This window comes from Humulus lupulus, chromosome 3, assembly GCF_963169125.1.
Source record: "Humulus lupulus chromosome 3, drHumLupu1.1, whole genome shotgun sequence".
In the NCBI taxonomy this organism is placed as follows: Eukaryota; Viridiplantae; Streptophyta; class Magnoliopsida; order Rosales; family Cannabaceae; genus Humulus; species Humulus lupulus.
This window is the reverse complement of record NC_084795.1, coordinates 279398287-279424448: the sequence shown is the minus strand read 5'-3', so window position 1 is coordinate 279424448 and position 26162 is coordinate 279398287. Positions and strand designations below refer to the sequence as shown.

The 26162-nt window shown below is 28.3% G+C and overlaps 2 protein-coding genes across 2 annotated transcripts; one reads left to right on the top strand and one right to left on the bottom strand.

Moving 5' to 3' along the window:
• Nucleotides 1–647: 647 nt before the first annotated feature.
• On the bottom strand, nucleotides 648–6888 carry LOC133824566 (uncharacterized). Its single transcript, XM_062257486.1, has 6 exons — nucleotides 6735–6888; nucleotides 3627–4140; nucleotides 2584–3131; nucleotides 1860–2042; nucleotides 1558–1759; nucleotides 648–1438 (listed from the first exon to the last, which is right to left on the bottom strand). The coding sequence occupies exons 2-6, from the start codon at nucleotides 4138–4140 to the stop codon at nucleotides 741–743; spliced, it is 2145 nt and encodes a 714-aa protein (XP_062113470.1). The 5' UTR covers nucleotides 6735–6888; the 3' UTR covers nucleotides 648–740.
• An 11999-nt stretch (nucleotides 6889–18887) lies between these two features.
• LOC133824562 (uncharacterized) lies at nucleotides 18888–23776 on the top strand. The gene is made up of 5 exons (XM_062257482.1): nucleotides 18888–19034; nucleotides 21229–21290; nucleotides 21433–21986; nucleotides 22081–22421; nucleotides 23009–23776. Exons 2-5 carry the CDS (start codon nucleotides 21242–21244, stop codon nucleotides 23622–23624), a joined length of 1560 nt encoding a protein of 519 aa, XP_062113466.1. The 5' UTR covers nucleotides 18888–19034; nucleotides 21229–21241; the 3' UTR covers nucleotides 23625–23776.
• Nucleotides 23777–26162: the final 2386 nt, after the last annotated feature.

Below are 26162 nucleotides of genomic sequence, written 5' to 3'. Positions count from 1 at the left end.
AGAACAAAACATATTGAACTCGATGTTCATTTTATTCGTGACAAAGTGCTCAAGAAATGGTTTGACATTCGATACATTCCCACACATGATCAAGTCGATGACTGCTTCACCAAAGGCCTTAGACACTCACGCTTTTAGTTTATGGTAGACAAACTTGGTGTGGTTGAGACCCCACTCAGTTTGAGGGGGTTGCTGTTATTCGTACAGGTGTCACTACGCCTTAGTGGTCCCTGTCACCAATTACATTTCCTAGCACAATTCTGTTAGGATATTTTTTATTCTATGCCCTTCTTTTATTTTTGTAATGATTATGTAAAAAGGATGTATATATCTAGAATATTCTGTATTTTGTACAATATATTTATAAATACAAGACATCAGCTCAGAATTCATTGAGCTGAGAAATACAAATGAGATGCGCCATATTTTATAACTTTGGTGAAGGCATGCATATTCAAGTAGATATGAATTTAGAGTGATCCATTCTAATGAATTTTAAGTAAGCCCAAAAGGTAGAATACACAAATGCACATGTAAAAATAGAAGAATAAAACTTCATTCATAGAGCAAAACTCAAGATTTATTTTTCGTGCATGGTACTAAGTTTGAAAACAAGAAGCAGTGCATACATTGAACTTTCAATAATATTGATAAACATAGGCATGATGCTTTATTATTAGGAGGAAATAATAAAATGACAAACAAAGACACATGTAGCCAGAGGAATACAAAGACAATAATCAACAACATCTTCTAGGAATGCAAAGGTGGCCAGTCATGTGCCAACTTTCACCTCCATCAGGATATGCATAAGGGCAAGTGGGTGTGTAGTCTTCCTTCAAAAGTAGATTCCAAGAAGCATTTGGATCATTGGTTGAAAACATTGTCCAACTAGCAGTGGAATTCTCATACCTACTATGTGTAACACGATTGAATTTCTTAACATTCTTGTTTTTGTTAATGTCATCCGGGTCAATATCGACAGTGAATATATCCCCATAAGGCCTGACAGAATGCAAAAAGAGAGGCAAAGAGATAGGATCAACAGACACTGCAGCAAGATCTGCAGTCACAACAATACTTTTTTCATCAGGACTGAAGAATGGATGGTTTACATGCCCTCCAAGATCATTTCCACTTCCTAACACTCTTATCACAACCGAAGGATCATTTGCCTTCACTATAAACACAGCAAAGAATCCTGGGTCAAGATCATTATCAGTCGCTGGTGCACTTGCTGGCTTGTCTCGTGTTGAAGAGAAAACGATCCAATCACCCCTTGGAGACCATTGGCAATGTGTGTCAGTCCAAGGCCCATTTGTTAGCCTTGTTATTGTGCCTTCTCCAAACTCACCAGATTGTGCATCCTCCATTATGTAGAGATTCTTGTGTCTTTTTTCTCCTCCATCTCTTGCTGATCGAAATACTAATTTTGTTCCTGTTATAATTTTTAACCTTCAATTTAATATATGTTTTATGATGATAGATCTTCTCTTATTCATACGGATAAATTAATAATGAATAAACTTATAAAATATATAGTCAAGAAATGATTACCATCTGCATTGGTAGAAGGGAAGGCATTATTGCTAATTCGTGTGAGTTGTTTACGATGTCGTTTACCACTTGACACCTCGGGGATGGCACAAATGTCAAGTTTTTTGCTAATATTAAAAGATGGTCCCATGCATACATACAACACATCTTTTTTTGGATCTTGGTTCCAAACTGGTGCAAAGATGTTGTCAGGGCCTTTTGTCTACAAAAATAAAACTTGTTATTATATACAGATATCAGTAAAAATAAATACACTACTTAAGCTCTTATTATTCTTCAATACAATATTATTCTTGTTCTACCTCATAAACAATGCGCAATCCTTGGTTGTCAGCTACCCACACAGCCTTGAACTCATTATCAACGAATGCAAGCCTTGAACCATCTTGGGAAAATGTTGGAAACACTCCCGAAACCCTAAACAATCCTACATCTGGATGTGGGGAGTCAAGCTTGTGGAACTGTCTTTCGATATCATCTCCACTCTGTTACATGTAATTAGTGTTAAAATGGAGAAAGTGGTCTAGAAGTAAAATAGAGTGCATGTTAAGAAGTATGAGGTTCTATCTCAAATCAATCGGTAATGAGTTGAGTAACTCATATTCTTATAAATCCCCCTCAAGATGGTGGCTATTTTTGCTCACCAATCTTAGACGGCTCGATCGTAAGTTACTTGTTGGCTCTTTTGGCTCACTATACCCGAATCACAAATGACTCTTTTGGATTTGAATCGGATACATACTCTTAGAGTTTTCTTTGGCTCTTGATATCAGGTTAGAATGTTAAAAGTGGTCTAAAATTATAATAGAGTGCATGATAAGAAGCATGGTGTTCCAGCTCAAAACCAATTGGTAATGAGTGGAGTAATCTATACTTTTATAAATTGTTGAATATACACACTTTCCATGTGAAATATTTTCTCAAACAATTACCACTTGAATAAGTGGGTCTTAAGTTTAAACATACATATATATATATATATATTGTCGAATTTAAAAGTATTAAAAGTATAATTAGGTGGGGTACCTTTAACATGTCACTCTTGCAACGATGGTAACCAATGCGTTTCCCACCATCTATCACAAATGGATTGAAGTGGTCAGCCTTTGGTCTTGTGTTTAGAGTGATTTGTATGGGCTTCTGTTCTCCAGTTGAATCAAAAACTTCAATGTGTCGATATTGTGCTTCTACCCGAACGTCACTGAATTTAGATTTCTGGCGAATAGTGGCAACAGCCACACTAGTAGCACTAATGGCTGCTGGAGTTATCGCATCCATTTTGTCGGGAGTGACACGAGGGAATTCTGATGTCGAACCTTTGCTAATGTCAGCTCTGAACACACCCCAAAACTCTCCAACCTTGCGATGGAAAAATATGACATTGTCACTTCCCCAACTCGGCCACCCACCGTTCTTTATAACCAACTTGCGACGGAAGGGTTTCTCCACATTCATCACAAAAATATCTGTCTTTAGATCTTCAATCTCACCATCCCAGCCACCTTTTCTCTGGAACGATGCCACTGCTATCATTTTTCCAGATGGTGATACCGATGGACTTAGATCAGCGTCCCCTACATGGATGCACATGTTAGAATATATCAATTTGTTACAATATTTTATTTATAACAAAATATTCTAATTAATGGTCAATATTATTTGTTACCCGATTTTGCATATCCTAACTGATTTAGAAAATATCTCAATCTGTGACAAAGACTCTGATGATAGCTCCACTCTATAAATATAGAGTATCGGTTACCAAGCTCACTGCTCATTCTGACTATCAGTAACTCCATCTAAAAAGATTTAGTGAGAGCTTGGAAGCCCAAGTACTCGTTTTAATTCCTTTCTAGATCAATGTTATAAATTGCAATACAATATTCGATCCTCTATTTGTATATGTTCAATCTATATATTAGTTCCGGCTAATTGTTGATAAGAGAGAAGATCAGCTTCTTCATTTCTTGATGTTCGTCAAGATGTATATGAAGTTATATATATATTACTACATATTGCAGTGACATTGGTGTTGAAGTGACAGTGTATTACTACATTCAAAGTCTAACCTGCTGGGGTAAGGCGTTCAGTTTTGGCAGTTTTAAGATTAGTTTTGTAGACAGCAGTCCATGGCTGACGACGATCACCAGGGTCATCCTTGGTGGTGATGTAAATGAGATAATCACCTGCAATACAACCACTGTCCTCCATTCGAATACCACTAAATGTTCCATAAACATCAGCAAAACTAAAGACTTTAACTTTAGGTGGGTTTTCATTGAAGCGAAGAGCTATGTGAAGTGTTTCGAGGTTGCCACGTTCAGAGACGAAAACCAAGCCCGAGAGCCGACCTGAGTCTACATCTGCCTCGTTGCCTTCGGAAGCCAATTTGGGGCGAGTGAGAATTTTCTTGAGAGCAGCAGATGGAATGACTTGGGCATTGTAATTGTAAGAAAGCCCGTCAGTCATGTGAAGCTCGTCTTTCCTTGATGTTATCGGAAGCGGGGACGAGTATATGTCCAGTGGTAGTGGTGGCCGATATGTTGCGAAAAAGGCTATGCTACCTCTCTTCTCATCTCCCATCTATGGAAAACAAAAGTTGAGTTGAGAGAAATCAGATTGAAAAGAGTAATGCACACATATTCCTTGCCATATATATCACACGCATTTATATATTAGTGGTAAAATTGCTTGTGCATTATTATTATATGAGTAACCTTAAATACAGTGACATAATGAATGATTTTTGTAATATTTCGTGTATTAAAATGCTCAAATTATTAGTCTTATTTTATATATCAGCCCTCATATAGAGTGATTGTGAATTACTCTCAATTTTTCATTAAAAGTTATGTTTTCAACTACTAAATTTCATTTATTCTTTACACTTAAATTTTTTGTATGTATTTATATATACTAGATACAAACAATATGCAATGTATGTTTGTTTAGTTTTATTTGTAAAATTTATTAATTATTTTTATTAAATTTATAATAATATCATATAAATTTCAAATAAATGTCCTATTTTAATTAAATAATTTATTTATTTTTATTTAAGTTTATGTTTGTTCTAATTTTTTATTTTAGGAGTGACAATAAGAGATTATATATTATATATTTAATGTAATATTAAATATTATACATGGATTTTAAATTTAAGTTTCTTGCTAGTTTTTTAAAATACACAATTTGTTGCTAATTCATAGTAGATTATATTATATGTTTAATATGATATTATTCTAGCGAGTGAGTTTAAGTTTAATTAATTATTTAAGTTATAAAAGTATGATTTTATTATTTTTAGATAATTATCGTTGTAAAATATCTCAAAAATATAGTATTTTAATTTGTTTAATTATTTATTATTTTTAAATAATTATCACTGTAAACTATCTCAAAAATATTTTATTTTAATTTTTTTAATTATTTATTATTTTTAAATAATTATCATTGTAAAATATCTAAAAAATATCATATTTTAATTTTTTTAATTATTTATTTTATTTTATTTAAGTTTAAGTGTTTACAAAATACTGTTAAATATAATTATATTCTGTTAAATATAAGAATATTATGTTAAAGTTAACATTAAAAAATAAAAAAATATTAAAACAAAAAAATTTCGTTATCTACACACTTATTATATAGAAGATATATATATTTATTTATGTATGATAAAGATAACTAATCTCTTTTTGAAAGAGACTTCACTTTAGGTCTAGGAAGCGATGTCCCCTAAACTTTTATTCTCTTTTAAATTTTATAATTATTTGTTCTTTTTATGAAAAAAAATCAAATAAAAAAAACCATTTAAGCCTCTCAAATTTAGAAATAAACTATGTTAGCCAACACTATATATAAATACTCAATGGATTGTATGTGCAAATTTTTCAAGACAATTCAAATAATTGATTTTTCTTTTCAAGTTTTAGATCTATTGATCAACAAAAGATTTGTCTTAATCCCTGATCGGCTCAGTTTCATCTCATTGTGAGAACTTTTTGAAAATTTTCCAATATTTTCATAAATGTATCTAAAATATGTTTTGTTATAATTAATTAATGTCTAGAAACATAACCTCAACTCAAAATTGATTGATATACATTGATCTAACTCTTTCTATAGTTGCCATTATATTTCTTTAAATTAGCGAAGCAATTATATTTGCGTATCGATCTCACCGAAAGTCAAATTGTTTTATAGTACTATATATGTATAGCATAATTGTAAATGCAGTATATATAAACTCTTTATTTTTAAAATAGATTTTAAAACTTCTAAAATAATAAAAAACAAACAACTTTTGTCCTTAGGAATAGTTTCAAAAGAATTTTAAGTAAAAGTTAGTCATTTATTTTAACTATATTGTTCTAGTTTGGACAATATGCGCATATGCAATAATAAGTTATCAGAAATATATTATTAACCTAAAGTTATGTTAGAGCTCTGCTCCACTTTATTTTTTCAAATATATCACTAAAATCTTATTTATTTTATTTTATATCAAATATTTACATTACATCATACATCAATTTCTTTATTTCTTCTTTATATTTTCTCTACATTATTTAAATATTGTTTTTTTATTCATTAAAATACTAAAATAAGAAAAAGAAAGAAATAAAATAAAATATAATTAATATAAAAAGAGAAAAAAATAAAATAAAATATTTTTATTAAGGTAAAAAAAATTATAAAATAACTCAAATTTAATTCATCCAACAAGCACATTTTTACCAATATTCTCTATATTTTAGAAAAAATAATTAGTTTAACTCATCCATTCCCGGTGCTCTTACAACTCAAAATCAATTAAGTTTAACTTTAACATAATAATAATAATTATAATAAATTTTTTTAACTTATATATCAATATAAAAAATAAGTTCCATAGATATTCTAAATAAAACTCATAATTTTATTTTTAACGTCTTCTCGTGTTAGAAACATAAACAAATGTATAACTCAATTAACCATAATAAATAACTAGTGTCATTATTATCAACAGAATAATAATATAAAATTATTTTTTATTTTTATTTTTTGAAATGGATCCTAATGTTCTTCTTAAGCATGCATATATCTCTAATATTTATCCACAAATTTCAATATTTAAGCATAAACTAGAAGAAAAAAAAATTAAAAAAATTAATATTAATTAATATCACTCTTACCTTGATGTGCCTTACTTCTTCTCAGGTCTTGAGTCTTCTTTTATAAAAACAATTCTATCATTCACACTTGTTATAGCTACAATATATAATATATGTCTTTCTGTATAAGATGAGAGAAAGAGAAAGAATATGCTTACATAAAACGAAGGAAGACTACTCTCTTGTACTAGTTTTCAACCAATCCAAACCCTCCTCATCCTTAACCACTACCCTTAGTTAACACTAACCCTAGTTAACTAAACCCTAACTTCAGTTAAATAGCTAACTCGGGTTAACTCTCCAGAACTTGATTTTTTTTTTTTCTTTCACATTGAACATACCATGCTCATAATAAATAAGATAATAATTCTAAGGACCCTTCGAAAAACGTGAAAATCATTATGAAGAAGTGGACGAAATAATTAAGTTGGTATGAAAGCAACTCATCATCTGTCTCTTATCCAACCAACATACAGCTTGTGCATCGGTCTACCAATAATTTATTATAATTATTTGATAAAAATAATAAATATTTCTTGTAAATCTATAATTAATCTTACTATATTATTGTTTTCCATATTCAAACATTTATTATTATAAGAGTTTTTAAAAAAAATTGTATGGATATCTTAGCATATTAATAAAATATAAAATGTACACGAATGTTTAAATACAATAAAAAATAATTAAAAGGTATATTATAACCTTAATACTAAAATATAACTTTTTATTTATTTCTAACGACATTTATTCGTCTCCCAATAAAAATATAATAATATTTTGTTCTAAGAGCCTACATACATCACACTAGCCAGATTATGAAGTATCTACGCTACAAAAAATTATAATTTTTGTCTCAATAAATTTTGTGATTAAAAATAAAAAATTTGTGACTAAAAAAATTATTTTATTTATGTCATTATTAAAAAGTACGTGGTTAAAAATAATAGTCATAAAAATTACAATTTGTTATTACTAAATGTATTTTTAATCACAACAAACTTTATCACTAAAAATAATAGGTTGTTACTAAAATTATATTAGTGACAACTTGTGATTAAGTATGACTTTTTAATTACAAGTAATTTTTTGTTGTTATTAAAAGTGACATTTAGTCACACAAAATATATGTTGTGACTAAAAAATTGTCACTAAAAGTTACTTCTTTTGTAGTGCTAACTGGAAACAATTTATTTTGGAAAAATGTATTCAAAAAATTATTTAAAAATAGGATTGTTTATATATTTTTTAAAAATAGATTGTTGAAGGAAATTTTTTTTTTATTTGGATTGAATTTGAAATGAGTTTTGAAAAATCAGTGAACCGAACAAATGTTTTTGAGTCCCACAATTTTATTATTTTTAAAATCATAAAAATTGATCGAAGAATTAGTGGATTTGATTCCCGGCTTTTGTTATTTGTAAGGTTTTGCTCTTCTAGCCTTTGTTGGCCTAGCTTCTAATTTCTTGTTTTTTAAAAGTATTTTTTTTAAGAAACTTCTATTTAATGATTCTTACAGCAGTCCAATGAATGATTTATATATGTCAATATAAAAAATAAAAAAAAAACTAAATGAGTTAAAATAATGCTTCATTGGATGCTCTAAATGCTTAATTAAAATACATTTGTACAAACACCCATAATTGTAAAACTATATATAGCTAAGCATTCAAGGTAAATGTAAATATTTTTTTCATATTTTTTTCTTTCTCTCTTTCATTAGCTATTTTTTATTAATTTTTTTCTTTTTCAATTTTTTATTTGATTTTAACTAATAAATAATATTTATAAATATAATATTCAAACGATGTAAAAAATATATAAAGTAATTGATGTATGATGTAATATAAATGTGTGATGTAAAATAAAAATAAAATAAAATTTTAATAATGTATTTTAAGATATAAAGTAGAGCCTGGGAGTGCTCTTAGAAAACAGTTTTCCAAAGTAAAAAAGTTATTTTATAGAAGAAATCCGACCAACCTTTAAAATAGATTCTTTGTTAAAAAGTAAAAAAAAAATGACTTTGAAAGTCTAGCTAACCAAAGCCTATAATATTCTATAGTCCCCTAAATAGCAAAGTAATAATATTTTCTTACATCTTGACTTATAACATAATATTCTTTTGTCACTTAAATGGCAAATTAAATAAGTATTCTTTTAGCTTCTAAATTTAACATTATCTACAAATCATTAGTTGATAAAGAATATAATATGGTCTTTTACAAAATTTATTATATAGCTATTTTTTTAATCAAAATAACTATGTATACAAGATTTATTATATGATTAATTTGTATTCAATTATCAACTCATTGCAAAAGACACCATTCTTTTTTTTATATATTTAAAATATTTAATATATAAAAAAATAAGTTAAAATATAACAACACTTTAATGTGGGTGAACCAATCAAGCCTTAAGTATTTTCTAAATTTTAGATTTAAGAAAAAAATAATTACAATCATCATTATACATTTTCCATAATTATGGGTTTAAATGGATTTCACTAAGAACAAAATACATAACATGCACATTTCTACTCACTGCCGGTTAGCTGCCCCTATTATTTTTAGTAAATTTGTTTTTTCAATTTTTTTTAAATACGTCCACATCTTCATCATTATGCTTTTGGTGAATTTTTTTAATTAACTTTTATATGTAATCTTATATTTTACTTATTGTTTATATATTTATAGTATTTTGTTTTTAATAATTTTTACAAATATATAATTATTTAAATTTTTGTTAAAAAAATATAAATCTATTACTATACTATCTAAATTTATTGTTATGGAGTATGCTATCAGCCAACTAGATTTGTCCATGTATTTTTTACACACATCATTTGTGTGCAAGGTGTATCCAGGACTGAGCTAAGGCGGGCTAGACCCACGCCTAAGGTCCATTTTTTTAAAAAATTCTTTTAAAAAATACTATAAACATTTAAAAATTTCTTAAAACAAAGAGTCTCTAATCTTTAATATTTCTTAGAGTCCAACTTTATTGAGGGCGACCCTGGCTGTATCATCTCAATCATCATATAACTCCAGTATATCAATTACAAACTTACAATGCAGTTATTTATTTAATTTAAATAATTATTAAATAAGATAAATGTAGTTATATCATAAATAAAGTTTGGTAGGAGCAATTATGGACTAATAGTATAATATAGCTAGTCGTGAAAGTGATTATATGACACATTTGTCAAAGATTATAAATGCCAATAAATTTTAGGTTGGAACGGTAGATGGTTGGATAGAAGACTTAATAAAGTTCCAACCAAAAATGAATGTAAATAATTTATTTGAGATTATAAATGCCAATTAAGTTTTGGTTGGAAATTAAATTATAAAAAAAAGAGTGTAAAGCCCTTTCCAAATTTAAAATAGCATTATACCTAAATTTGAACAACAGTGACTATAAAGTCGTTTTATTCAAAACATTGACTTCACATCTCTCCACTAGACATCGATAGAAATTAATTAAGGGAATTCCCTATTACAACGGTTAATAAAAAGTGCTCACATTATGAATTAGATAAATTTAGAGAAATGCTAAATACGTTTTATGCTACACTCTCTTTTGTATTCTCTTAAATCAATGAATAACATGTGAATTCCACTAATTATTTGAAAAAATATTTTAAAAATAAAAAAATTGAATAATATCCACGTGTCATGTATGGATGAATGAGAGTGTAAAAGAGAGTGCAATAGAGAGTTTCATTAGCAATCTTCATATTTATAAATATTTATAAATTGATTGTCGAAAGTAAAGAGTAATTATTGACTATTTCTTTAATATCGTTTTATATTTAGCTATTTAATTTTTTATCATCATTTCATTTTATGTTTTCTGTTTTTAAAACTAAAGCCCCTATCTAATTTCTGTTTAGTTCTTATTTTGAATAATAATTTGATCACAGTCTTCGTGGGTTCGACCTTTATTTACTGCTATACTGAATTAGTTGGTATGAGTGATTGATAAAATAAATATTTAAATTTGATACGGCATACGACACTCGTTAGTTCACACCATTTTGAATCTTGTATTTAACCAATTACTCATTTGGACCATCTATTTTTTAAAATTAACTTGTGGATCTCGTGTTTTGTCAAAATGTTAAAAATATGAATAGATTGATTATTTGAACCACGTGTATTTTGGTCAATTAGACCATCTCCAATGGATGGTGTATAATTTGTAACAAATTTGACCCAAAATATGTGTCAATAATATATTTGGCTCACTTTTTGCATTTGTACTCCAATGCATAAGGTGCAAACTAGCTAAAAAAAAAGTCAATATAACTATTAATGTTTATTGAAAATATACGAAAATAATTAATTTTTTTTTATTAAAAGATATATTAAGAATTAAAAAATTAATAATTTGTATTAATGAGTGACAAAGAAGTAATTAAAAAATGTGATATTTATTGTGGGCTATGCGGGCCAAATTTGGCTCATGTTTTATTTTGTGTCAAATTTGGCACATATTTTAAACCACTATTGGAGTTCAATTTTATAAAGATGAGCTAAAAAATTGCTATACATCACTTTTATGGCACTCCATTAGAGATGCTCTTATCTGTTTAGAAAACTATTGTTAAAAACTAATTACGTATATGATGACCTTGACCTATTCAATTTGCAGCTCACTCCTCGCTCGTGTCTACGCCTTTGGCCCAGTACTTTTTGTAGCACCTCCACCTGATCAACTTTTGTCGAGTTATCATCATTGGAAGCGACATCGGGTGCTTATTGAGTTTGTAACTCAAAATCACCCTTCAATTTTTCATGTTTTCAGAAAACATTAAAGACACTAACAATAAGGATAACTCTATGAATATTATAAAACATAATTTAAACTTACATAATCTTGGCGAACATCGTCGTTTACAAAATCATTAGTTGTTTTCTTCCAGTGGTATTCCTTCCATGACTTAATAAGGTTCGGGTTCGCCTAAAAAGTATAACCCAAATGTTAGAGAACATATAATTTAAAAGAAAATAATTTCGATAACATTTTAACTTTCACTTATTCTTTCATGACAGATGATCGCCAACGATTTTGTACCCTGCGTTGTAGAATACTTATAGTTCTTCTGATTTTCCTTGTTCTTTAGGGAAATAAATTTCGAACTTGTAAATAACTGACAGATCTGCTTTCACTCCTCATTGTTAACATTCTTGGTTGGGTTGTCTAGAACATTGTCTCAATCCTCTGGTCCTTTGTAGTATTTCTCAAAGTGTTCGTGTCTTATTGTGTTTCCTATGATGATATCGATCTTTCATCTCTCGATCTATATCTATACACTTTGAGAAATCCTCACAGCCATCTATTTGATAATACCACTAAGAAAAATAAACATATTAATAATATATATACTATTAAAGACAAATTTAAAAATTTTATTACCTTGATCATGCCAATGACTTGGTCCTTGTAATGTTGAGGCACTGATTCCCATGAATCAAAATATCTGGGAACCTTCGTTTTAATTTGGGTGCCCACGAGGCAGACAAAAGCAACGTGCTCACCCCCAACAACTTATACATTTGTGAGCAAAATGTTACTTTCAAATGCATCAACTTCGTAAAAATGTTTAAGGATGATATCCAATCATAACTCGAATACAACTCAGCCTCAATCCCTTCGAAGAACTCGTCATAATATTATCCCATTCGACTGCAACACACGCCATCTGCTTCGTCTGCATTTGTCGGTAAGATGAAATCGTCAACGACGTCAGCCATCTCTTCTACATCTTCATTCTCCTCAACTACCTCATTGGGAACACTAGCTTCCACCTCATTGTGGTAAACCCACTATTGATACAACTGCTGAAAACCCTTGTCAAAGACATGAGCCTCCACCATATTTATAGTTTGAACTTTAACATTCAGGCACCTCACAGACATTTAATTCTCCTATCTCAGTCTACGTGTTCTTTTGCCATTTTCAAGAAGGCTTGGAGACTGTTCCAATAAGCATCACAGTTACGATGTCTTAATGTTGTCCAACTCTTACCGATCGACATCTACGATACAAGAATAAACAATAATGAAATATTATTGACTATGTGTGTGCTCTAATCCACATTTTCAATCCACTTCTAAAAGGGTAAAGAACATATCCCATTCAAATTTGTAGTATACATATAATTTAATATACGCTCTTAAAATTATTTCATTCATGTAAAAATTTTGGCAGCACCTCCCTATGGTTCTCATAAGTGCGCATACTAAAATTAAGTATGCCCACTTACGAGAACAAATAAGGAGACACATAATGAAATCTCTACTAACGAAACAATAAAATGAGTAATAAATCAAATTATAGGTACACAACAAATCCAAATTATCCATGCGGACACATATCGTCCTGGATAATTCAGAGAAGCATATTTAAGAGTCCTTACCGACTAAGCCTCTCCGAACAGGTCTAAGACTTTTCGCTATTATAAATAATTAAGAAAAAATTATGACTAGGTGATAATATATATAAAAAATTATCCTATCTTTGGTGATCAAATTTTATCACCAAAGGAAAGCAACAAAAATGAAATATTTTTTTAACACTAGTTATTTTATGATATCTTATAAAATCTTATAAAATTATCTAAAGCTTAATATAACTCTTAATATATTTCTTAATTTAATTATTAATAATGATAAACTCAAAGTTAAATAATTATTTATCATTAATTAATTTTATAACAATTTATCCTAACTATGATGTCTAATAAAGTCTTATGATATTACAAAAAAATTGACAAATTTTATAAGGTTTATCTCATTTCTAAATTTAATTATTAAATATATGAGTATAAAATTAATTTTTGTTGATATCACCAAATTTAATATAATTTTAATAAAATATTACATTTATTCATTATTTTATAATTTTTAAAACTTAATTTAATTCTTAATATATTTCTTAATTTAATTAATTAATAATGATAAACTCAAAATTTATAATAAAATTTCGGAAATATAATGACTATATTCTGACAGATCCAAAAAATTTAAAACCCTGCAAATCACATTCAGAAAAATTCTCAGGGCATTCACAGTATACATATTATTAATCAAATTCAAACACTAACACATCATACAATTTTATACACATATTTACAATATGTTATATTCTACACACATATATAAATATCACTAAACACATTTTACTTTCTACACAAATTCACATATTAATTAAATTAATTAAAACAACATAATAAAAAAAATAAATATATTAATGCCACAAAATTAGAAATACAGTCACTAAAATTCCAAGAGATACTCCTTCAATTTCTCCACAAACATAATATACATTGTTATAAAAATAATTAAATAAATAAAAAACAAAAAATGTAGATATACACTCGGCACACAAACATAATATACATTGTTATAAAAATAATTAAATAAATAAAAAACAAGAAATGTAAATATACACTCGGCACACACATAATATATATTTATATAAAAAATTATATATACATAATATATATACACATTATATTTCGGCACACACATTATATAAACATATATTTATAAACAAAAAATGAACATAAACAAATTACATACACACGACACACACAATAATATATATATATATATTTATTAAAGAAAAAAAATATAAATATATATAGGCACATAAAAGAACTAAACACACACATATATATATATACTAGATACAAATAACGTGCAATATGCACGTTTGCTTAGTTTTATTTATAGAATTTATAAATTATTTTTATTAAATTTATATTAATGTCATATAAATTTCAAATAAATATCTTATTTTAATTAAATAATTTATTTATTTTTGTTTAAGTTTATATTTGTTATAGTTTTTGAGATATTATAAATAATTAAACAAATTAAAATAAGATATTTTACAATGACAATTATTTAAAAATAATAAAATTATATGTTTTATAACTTAAATTTAAGTTTATATGCACGTTTGCTTAGTTTTATTTATAGAATTTATAAATTATTTTTATTAAATTTATATTAATGTCATATAAATTTCAAATAAATATCTTATTTTAATTAAATAATTTATTTATTTTTGTTTAAGTTTATATTTGTTCTAGTTTTTGAATTTGGGAGTGATAACAAGAGATTTTATATTATATGTTTTAAAAAAGTAATTTGTTGCTAATTAATAGTAGATTATATTATATGTTTAATATGATATTATTTAATAAGTGAGTTTAAGTTTAATTAAATTTTATTTAAGTTATAAAACATATAATTTTATTATTTTTAAATAATTGTCATTGTAAAATATCTTATTTTAATTTGTTTAATTATTTATAATATCTCAAAAATATCCTATTTTAATTTGTTTAATTATTTATCAGTTTTAAATAATTATCATTGTAAAATATCTCAAAAATATCATATTTTAATTTGTTTAATTATTTATTTTATTTTATTTAAGTTCAAGTATTTACAAACTACCGTTAAATAAAATAATATTTTGTTAAATATAAGAATATTCCGTTAAAGTTAACATCAAAAAAATAAAAAACCGTCAAAACCAAGAATTTCCATTATCTACACACTTATTATATGGAAGAGATATATATATATATATAAACGGTATATATACACACACTGTATATCACTATAGATAAATAAAAAAAAACTAAATACATATAACGGGAAAAAAAACTACCTCTCGGTGGGTGGTGGTGCTCCGACGACTTCGATAGTGGTGGTGGTGGTGGTCCGACAGTGGCGATGGTGTACGTGATGGCGAGAAATGAAGAAAGATAAAGAGGTTTGGATTTTTTGGGGGGGGGGGGGGGTGGAGTGGAGGGATTTGATTTTAGGGTTTAGATTTCGGGTTAGATTTAGAAAATGAGAGATTTATTTGGGGAGAGATTTGATTTTGAGGAGAATTTCATAAATGGGTTTTGTTTCTGCCTTTTTTCTTCTTCTTTGAAACAGACGAAATGACGGTGACAACGAGGGGCATGAGATATATACAAATATCATCGCCCACCATCTCAACTTGAAAATATTAATGAGATTATACTAATTCTCCAAGTTAGTATATTCGTCACACAGGTGCTCAATTAATGCATTTCGAAGTTCAATGTGAGCTTGCTTATCCGTAATTTTTCTATGTCTAGCAAGGAATTCTTGAAATCGAGCATTATAATCGCCCACCATCTCAACTTCTGGACTTGGCACTTCGACTCGCTCTTCAATAATTGATGCATTAACATCACGTTTATCTTCTATTATCATTATGCATAAAAAATTATACAAAAATTTAATTAAATTGTAATTAAGAAAAATTTAATAACACTTTTATTCACAATTTAACCCACTCAAAATAAACCCACACAAAATAAACCAATTTCTAAACTTTATTAACTTAAATAATAATATATAAATATATATTTAAACATTATAAAATATAATATTATAATACTTAAAAAAAAGTAATGGGATGTCGCAACTACAATGCACTGTATCTAGCACTGCATATATGCCAACTACACGGTGCTCGACTGGAGAGAGAATTGTCGTACCTGTATCTCTAGGCGTTATGATGTCTTATTATGGAAAAACGAAAGCCTAGTCCACGAAGAATAGCCCTAGTTAGGATCTCTGTCCCCTTCTTAAACTTATTTATGATGCTCGGTTGGAGATGACCTAATAACAATGGAATGGAAAGTCTATATTTTTTTTGAGTGAAAAAATAGATTTCATTAAGGCAAACATAGCCAATCAAACATACAAAAGAAGATCAAGAATTAAGGTTAGAGACAAACAGGCAGACTTGACAACCAAACTTTGGGCGCCTCCATAGAGAGGGCTAGCTGAGCTAGAATAAGCTATACTAATATTTGAGTGATTACAATGCTTTATTGACACAATACTAAGCTTATTGCCCAAACTAATTATGTCTTCCTTGATACGCTTTTAAACAGTCTGATCTGAGATAGGCTTTGCTGTAACCAAGTCTGAGACAGAGTGTGATTTGGTGGTATGCTAGATGTTGTTATATCATAGTTCTTATGCAACAACGAAATCACATTGTGGTTTTTGAGTTAATCAAGCCTTCCCTCATTTTTTTTTTCATTTATATTTTTACTCTAAATATAATGTAAAAAAAAGTTAAAATTAGAATGTTGCTCCTCTATAAACTTTTTAACAAATAAAAAGGAAAAACTTGATATAAATGCCCATTTTTACTGATAATTAATTAAAAAATGACTGCAAAAATTATTTAATTAATTTTTACCAACTTTTAGAAGTAAACTTATTACCAAATTTTCATCTTCTTATTACACTTCATATTCCACACACTCTACCACTTCTCTTACAACCTCATGAACCATCTTGACCACCATTATTATGGCCACCAATGCTTAAGTGAGAGGTATGTCTCGAGTGGAAAGAAAACAAAGGGGTATAATAGGTAATTTCAATTAAAAAAAACTGGCATATAATTATAGGGAATTATATTTACACATTATAAATATATAAATACACTTCTTAGTTATTTAAGAAAATATTATTATACATTTATTTTTAAGTAATATGACTTAATAAATATACCATTTTAAATCTTTAATTCTATTTATAAAGCTTTAAACTTTGTTAATGTACCTCATTTCTAATAAAATTAAAACTTTATTTTTTCATTTAAATTTGATCTTTCTAATATCTAAAAAATTATATAACCATACAACAATAAAAAAAAAAGTCATACAGTGTAAAAATATGTTTATTGTACTTATCAATTAAATTTTTATAAATTTATATATGAGAATGTATTTATATAAATCTTTATATTTTTATTTATTAAGAAAATTTCAAATTTATAATTTTAAAAAGTTTAATTTTCAGTTTATAATAAATGATAATGAAGTACATAATTTAATTTTTATAAATATTTTATAAAAAAAGTATACAATTCAAAACTGATATCGTAAATATGTAGAATATAGTTCTAGTATAGATTAAGTTGAATTTAATTTAAGACATATTTATATATTTATGTGTTGTAAATTAATATAATTCCTTATATAATTATAAATATAAATATAGGGGTAATAATTAAATGCCTAAAATATACGTCACTGTCAGATTGGATTTTCCGGATAAGATTCAATTATTCATTCGTTATTAGAACGTGCCTGAAATGGAAAGTTACAATTATATTAAAGGACAAAATAAGTTGATAGAAATAAAGTGCCAAATAAAGATATCCTAAAATTATTAGTTGTTTATTTTTTATTTTTTTTTAAAAGTAGCCATGTGACGAAAGCCTTGATATTTGCCCCACATTTTGTTTTATTATTTAATGCCAAAAAAAGAAAAAAAGGTCAAAGATCAATATTTCCTTATAAAGACGATAAAATACAATCATGATATTATATATTTTCAATAATATTCTTATTAAAATTTATTTTAAGGATAGTACGAGTGCCCCAGCTCCACCTCAATTTATTTTACTTAAAAATTTTAATTAAAAATTTTAATATAATTATAGAAAATAATATAAAAATTCTTATTAAAATTACAAATATATTGAAAGTCTCCTTTCTAGTCAAAATCTGGCTCTGCTCTGTTACTATTTTTTTGGTATTGTGTAATTTAAAATTATATATACTTACCAAATTTCATAAATAAGATTTTATAAATATGATAAAATTATTTTTAATTATATAGATTTTAAATTCAAATTTAATACTTAATTACATATAATTAAGAGCAATTTAATCATATTGATAAAAATATTACTAATCAAATTTGAGTCAAGGATATCAAGTATGTACGATTTCAAATTACAAAATACTATATCAAAATTATTGAAAACATAAAATATCAAATCTAAATTTCAATAAAATATAAAATACCAAATAAGTATATACCGATATAAATAAATCAACTTAGCTATCTAACTAACTCATGCACATAATGTGAGCACGAGTAAACTCATGCACATAGTCATATCAAGGAAAATAAGAACTTATTATTTTTTTACAAGTTTTTGTGGGCTGGAGTTTAGGTGGTCATCTAACTCGAGTTAGCTATTTAACTAGAGTCGGGGTTAATTAACCTTGGTTTATGTTAACTAAGAGTACTGGTGATGAGTTAGCTATTGTGTACTAGTATAGGTGAGTCTGTTGTTTGGCTGGGTCACCTCTTATTCCTCAGTTAAACCAAACACAACACAATTGCTTGGAGTTCTTTAGTCAGAAGCAGCAGGAGGAGTGCTTGGAGTTCTTTAGTCAGAAGCAGCAGGAGGAGGAGGAGAATAGGGAAGGCTTCATCCAATGTAAGGACTTATTTTCATACCCAACACTTCTTTGAATCTTAAATTTTTATTATGGCTTTGGTTGTTACATTATATATATATATATACACAAGTTCAGTTTGGTTATACATATATATATATATATAGATATATATGATGAACTCATATACTTCTTTTCTATAGTGGCTGACTATTTGGTTTCATCATTTCATGAACACATTATTTTTGGAAAACTTTACATCTAGTACAGTAAGTTAAATTTTTTTTTAACTATTTTATAGTTACTGTTAATTTTTTTTTAACGTTTTTATTACCTTTTCACCGTATAAGTATATGTGTAATTGAATGGTGAGTATATATGGGAGGTATATTTTTAGAAGACTATATTTTTGTAATATAAGATTTATTTTAATTTGAAAAAATCTCTTTGTTTTAGTTGAGCATATATTTATGTTTATTTATATATTTATAGGGTGGTATTATTGTTAAGTACAAATTTAAGTTTTAATTGTTATGTTATATTAATTAAAATATATCCTAAATATATTTTTAATCATTTTTTAATTCAAAAAGTACTTTATATATATATATATATATATATTCTCGAAAGGATTTTAACAAATGGGAAAAGGTTGGAACAGTAATTTTTAAAAAAAAATTTAAGAAATAATTGTTATGTTATATTTATGTTTTAATTATTTTAATTTGTTTTAAAAATAAAGAAAGTGAAACAAATAATTAAAGTGAGAAAATGGTTAAAATGAGGACATTTTTGTCTTTACAAAAACATGGGACTTTTTTTTACCATTTTAATAAACAGGGGACTTTATAACAATTTTTAAGAACAGAGAGTCCAAAGTGGAATTTAGCTCAAATACAGGAGATTAAAGTTGTATAATCCTGAGGGATTTTTGGTCTTTAAAAAAGAAGCATAGTGCAAAATGACTTTAATGGGGTATGAAAGTAAGTAAATGTCTATATTATTAAATTTGTAGTAAAATAGCCTAACCACTTTTTTTTATTACATATTACCAAATATGTCATTTAGTAAATTACTATTTTATTCTAAATATTTTAACATTATGGTATATGTATATTAATTTTGTTTAATTAGTTCTTATTTTAAAGTTATCTTGATTTTTTTTATTTTTTATGGGTTGTTGAATGATATAACACACCACAAAATATATATATATATATTGAGTTGAAAAATAATATACCAACAAAACTTACAAAATTATTACTAAAAAATGTATGTACTGTGCTAACAAAATTACCATTAAAATGTATATATATATCATGATACAAAATTATATATTACAATTATGTATAATAAGATAGAAACGAAATATCATAGAAAAATAATATATCATACTACAAAAAACATATACACTAATTGGAAAATAATATATAACAACCCATAAAAAAACTTAAAAAATCAATGTAACTCTAAAATAAAAATTAATTAAACAAAACTAATATACATATTAAAAGAAACAAACACTAATAGAATAGAAAAAGCAAATTCTTAAACCATTAATCAATCAAGGTTTTTATATATATTCCTAAGATTAGTCAAATATTAATGACATATTAATTATATCTATTTCATAAACATGTGATTGTGTTGAAAAAAAATACATTTTTATTCAGCAATTAATATTCTAATTAAATTACTGTAATTTTTTTATTTTTATAATTCTTTTATTAGCTTTTGAAAAAAAAATGGCTCAAGGCCTTCCCTATAATTGAGCCGGCCTTGCAAAATTCGTAGATTGGGGACCTTTTTTTCTACAATTTTAATTAATGGGGTCTTATAATAATTTTTGTAAACAGAAGGTACAAAGTGGAATCAAGTTAAAGCACAAGGGAGGAAATTTGTATATTTCCTTATTAATTATAGGATAATGAATTTTGCATTATAATATTAATTTACGCTACAAAGTTTAAATTAAATTATTATGTTCATTATTGGTCACTGGAATGAACAAATCTCCGGATAAAAAATAGATGTAGTCATTGTTAGAATCAATACTGAATGGTTCAATTACAATGTCTAAAATTTAATATTGGATTAGTTAACTTTCTAATAAACTATAAAGGAAAAATCTTCAGAATTACTTAAATTCTTAAGATTTTGTTTCATTACTCATGTAGTGGAGTTTAATTTGCTTTAGTAATTTTTTTGTGCATGAATTGGATTGGTGTATATTAGTCTTCCTGGCAAAATGAGCTTCAATGATGATGAGCCGATTGTTGCAAACCCAGATGTATCAGGTTTGTGTTAATTTATTTCATTCAATTTTTTCAATGACAAATTTGGAATAAAAAAACATTATGATTAATTTCACATATCAATTAAGTTGACATAATATATTTCACAACTACCAAATTGAATAAATATATTTGAATTTGGCAGGAGAAAAACCAACACCATTTGTAGCAGGCAAGACAAAGTTGTCCATCATCAACAAGACAGAGGCACCACTAGAAGAAACCAAATTCAAGGTGTTGTTGGAGCTGACAGGGTCAGGTCTCGGAAATGATAGATCAGGAGTTGATCTTGTGACTGTTTTAGATGTGAGTGGGAGCATGACTGGTGAAAAGCTAGAAAAGATGAAGATTGCCATGCAATTCGTCATCAAGAAACTCAGCCCAATTGATCGTCTGTCAGTTGTGACATTCGAGGCTAATTCGAAGAGGTTGTGTCCACTGCGCCAGATTAGTGAGAGTGCTCAATCTGATATTGAGAATATAGTCACTGGTTTAAAGGCCAACGGCGGCACCAACATCACTGCTGGCCTTCAAACTGGCTTGAAAATCATCAATGACCGCACTCTCTCTAGTGGTCGTGTGGCTGGTATCATACTCATGTCCGATGGCCAACAAAATGCTGGTGGTGATGCTGCCCAAGTTAAGATCGGAAATGTGCCTGTTTACACATTTGGTTTTGGCGCAGACCATGATCCAACTGTACGTACGTAGATATAGTATTTGGTAGATATTGCAAAAGTTGTAAACTGTTGACTTGTTTTTGGTTTCTGTCTATATCTCTATATGTAAATAGGTGCTCAAGGCTGTTGCAGACAACAGCACAGGAGGAACATTCTCAGATGTTCAAAACCAAGACAACTTGAGCATTGCGTTTTCCCAGTGTTTGGCTGGGCTTTTGACTGTGGTTGTGCAAGACTTAAAGCTAACTGTCACACAAGTTGAATCTGAATCAACTATTGAGAAAGTGTCTGCTGGAAACTACCCCCAATCCAAGGACGTTGATGCTGGCTCTGTAACTATTTCATTTGGTGATCTTTATGACAAGGAGGTACGTAAGGTCATAGTGGACCTTGTTCTTCCTGCTGTTGATAAACGAGCAGGGGCAGATGTTCTACAAATCGATTACACTTACAGGTTCGTAAATGTTAACATCCTCATAGATATTTCATATATATATATATTTAGGGAATTTCTTATAAAGGGCTTTGCCCTATTGGTGAGACATTTCAGCGTTCTTGATCCGTTAACAGTTTTCGGTGTGTGATTTTTTTTATGACCATGTATATTGCAGTTATTAGAGCATTTTGTAAATTTAGAAAATTCCACATAGTTTATAGTACTGAAAACTAAGCTCAAACATGTTTTCCATGTGCATAAAAAAATTAGTCACACGTACAACAATATATTTAAACCTAGTTTTCGGTACTGTAAACTATTCAGAATTTTCTAATAAAATCGCACCGATGTTCTAAATAACTACAATATACACGGTCATAAAAAAAAATCTCATCAAAAATTGGTCAAAGGTCGATAACACTGTGAGCTCCACCGATAAGGCTTTAAGTGAAGCCCTATACAAAAATTGTCCAATATATCATTTACACATTAAATAGAAAATTGTAAAAAGCAAATTGATACAAACTGTTGTTAGTATTTTTCAATTTAAAAAAAAAAAAAATTACAATGCTATATGTAATTTTTGGATATGTATATTTGTGCAGCAGCACTGCAGGGAAACTATTTTTCGCGAATCCTCTAGTGGCTACCATAACCCGCACGGGAACAACGGCGGAGGCAGAGAAGGAAGAGGTGGTGGTGGAAGAGAAGCGTCTCCTAACTGCGAATATGATAAAAGAAGCAAGAACCATGGCTGATGACAAGAAGCTGGAGGAGGCTCAAGACAAGCTGGTTGATGCCCAAAACATGCTTGATGATGTTGAAGTTGATGAGACAAGCCCTAATAGTTCATTGATTGAGATGTTGAGAAATGAGCTACAACAGCTGCTGAGACTGATGAAATCACAACAGATGTATGAAAAGCAAGGACGCCCTTTCGCACTCTCTTCCGAGACATCTCATGATCGCCAACGTTTTGCCTCAAGAGGAGATGTTGAGAAGCTGCGTTTGTTTGCTACACCACGTATGGACACATACCTTGAGCAAGCCAAGGCATTTGATGAGGATCCCACCAAGCCATTGCCAACTGCGGATGACGATGTCAAGCAAGAACTCGCTGCTGATCCACTTGGTCCTATCGTTGGGGCTCTTAGCTACTACATTCAGTCTGCCATTCAGTCGCTTCAAGCTATTGACAACATAATCAAAAAAGGTCGTTGAATATATGGAAATTTATATGTGTGTCCCTTGTTGTGGTTGTGCTTTTGCTTTTGCTTAATTCAATAATAAGTAAATGTGTTAAATATATAATAAACCAAGAGAACTGGCGCACGGTTATGGCTGCCTAATAAAAGGTTTATATATTATTGGCACATTTCGGTTTTAAGTAATTATTTATTTTCATGATCATGGGCATATAGTATTTGATTTATAAACAATAGTTGTTTTATTTTATCTGGGGGATTGTCTTCTTCAATACAAATAATGATCATATTGTGAACCAAAAACAATGGACTTAAGTGTCACATGTGATCATAGAGAGATATGGAAAGAGTGGTTTTGGCCAAATGTTAATCCAATGGCTTAGCATACAAGCACAAACTAACCTTAAATAAATAAACAAAGAAAAATCATATAATTGCTATACCTATTTTGGACTTGCTAGCTAAATCATTTGAAGGGAGGATGAACAAAACTAATTGCATTCTTATTTTCACGAAGCAAATTACCAAGCGCTACAGAAGGAGTTTGCTCGTTTAGTCACATTCTTCTACTCATGTTCGCTCAAGAAGGTTATAATTCGCTAACATAAACACTTGGTCGTGTACCATGGTTAGTTTATACATGTTCGTTCAAGACAGGTTGTTGTATGCTAACAGAATTAGGACGTACGGATGACGGAGTCACCATTTATTTAAATACAACTGTATTTAAGTAAGGGATAATAGCGACATAAATACCAAATATTTGGGGAAAATACCCAGTATAGATCTAATCTTTTGTTTAGTGGGTAAAGTACCCAAAGTCAGTAAAACTGTAATTTCGTTAGTCCCCGTTAGTTGAGCTCTGTTACATGATGACTCGACCAACACATGTCACTTCGTGATTGGTCCAGCTAATAATTATTTTAAATTATTGAGGAGTTTATTTGAAATATATAGTTGGTCTTTCATGTATGATCAATTTTCTTTGTAGGTACTAGCTAGTTGGTTTATAGCTGTTGTAATACTACTAATATATGCTAGCAATAATATTATTAATGCTTTTAAATAGTTGTTCTTTTATGCTTATATATAAACTTATTTTATATTGTCAATATATTTAATAGCTATAATAAGTTGGCAGCCAAAAAAAGAGAAAGAGACAATTAATAATCAGTACGAGACTATAAATAAATAAAAATTATAATATTTAATGTTATGAAAGCATTAAATATAATTTATTAGCCCTTATAGTGATAATAGTGAGTAAATTTTTACGAAGTACGAACCATGCATGGTTAATATGAAAGGCAATATTAATATAAGTTATTATGTAATTAATGGTAATTATAATAAATTTCTAATATATTTGCATGGTGATTGGATGGTTGATTTGGAGGATCTTTTCAAAGGGGTTATCTTTTTATTTTTTTCTTTCTTTCTGTTTTAGCTTGCTCATGTTTAATTTAGGGATGGATCACTACAAATAAAGGTAATATTTAGAGACAATTTTTTAGTCACAACATATATTTTGTGTGATTAAAAGCAACATTTAGTAGCAACAAAAAATTACTTGTGACTAAAAAGTTATACTTAATCACAAGTTATCACTAATGTAGTTTTAGTCACAACCTATTATTTTTAGTAATAAAATTTGTTGTAATTAAAAATACATTTAGTGACAACAAATTTTGATTTTTGTGGCTAATACTTTTAGCCACAGACTTTTTAGTGATGACATAGGTAAGTTGATTTTTCTTTAGTCACAATTTTTTTGTTTTTAGTCACAAAATTTATTGTGACTAATACTAAGATTTTTTGTAGTGGATGGAGACAACATTTTCAATCAGGGACTTAGTTGTAATGTTAATTTTTCAAGGAGGACTAAATGGTTATTATTTTAAACATTTGGGGTTGTTTTTGCAAATAATATGTGTTTTTAAACATGATGAATTTAATTATCAAGTTCATGAACCATAGAGAAGACGAGGCTACTTGGGAGTTAGAGTCGGAGGTGTATGAGAAGTATCCTCATTTGTTTAATTTTCAACTTGAGGTTGTACTTTGAAAATTTCGGGACAAAAGTTATTTAAGGAGGGAAGAATGTAAAGACTCAGAAAAAAAAATTTAAATAATAATTTTTAATGAGTGGGACCCACTTAAGTGAAAAGAGTCAAATGACTCTTTTTTTTTTTTTTTTTTTCTTTTTCTTTCTCTTTCCCCAAGTGTTGTCTCTCTCTTCCCTTTCTCTTTCTATTCTCTTCATTCTTTCTTCTCTCCACAGCAACACACCACCACCACTAAGACCCACTCTCTGGCAACCACCATTTTTGACACGAGACGACTCATTAGATTCGGCTTGCTCTGGCGACGACTCATTAGATTCGGCTTGCTCTGGCGACCTCAACCACCAAGCGGTGTCGCCCAACTTGCCGTCAATTGTTCGGAATTGTCAGTCAAAGTTGTGTAACGCCCTGGTTACCCCAGAACAGTTACGGTGAACGGGAAATTTGACTCGCTACCCGAGTCCTTTGGTTACAAACGTGCATCTAAGTGT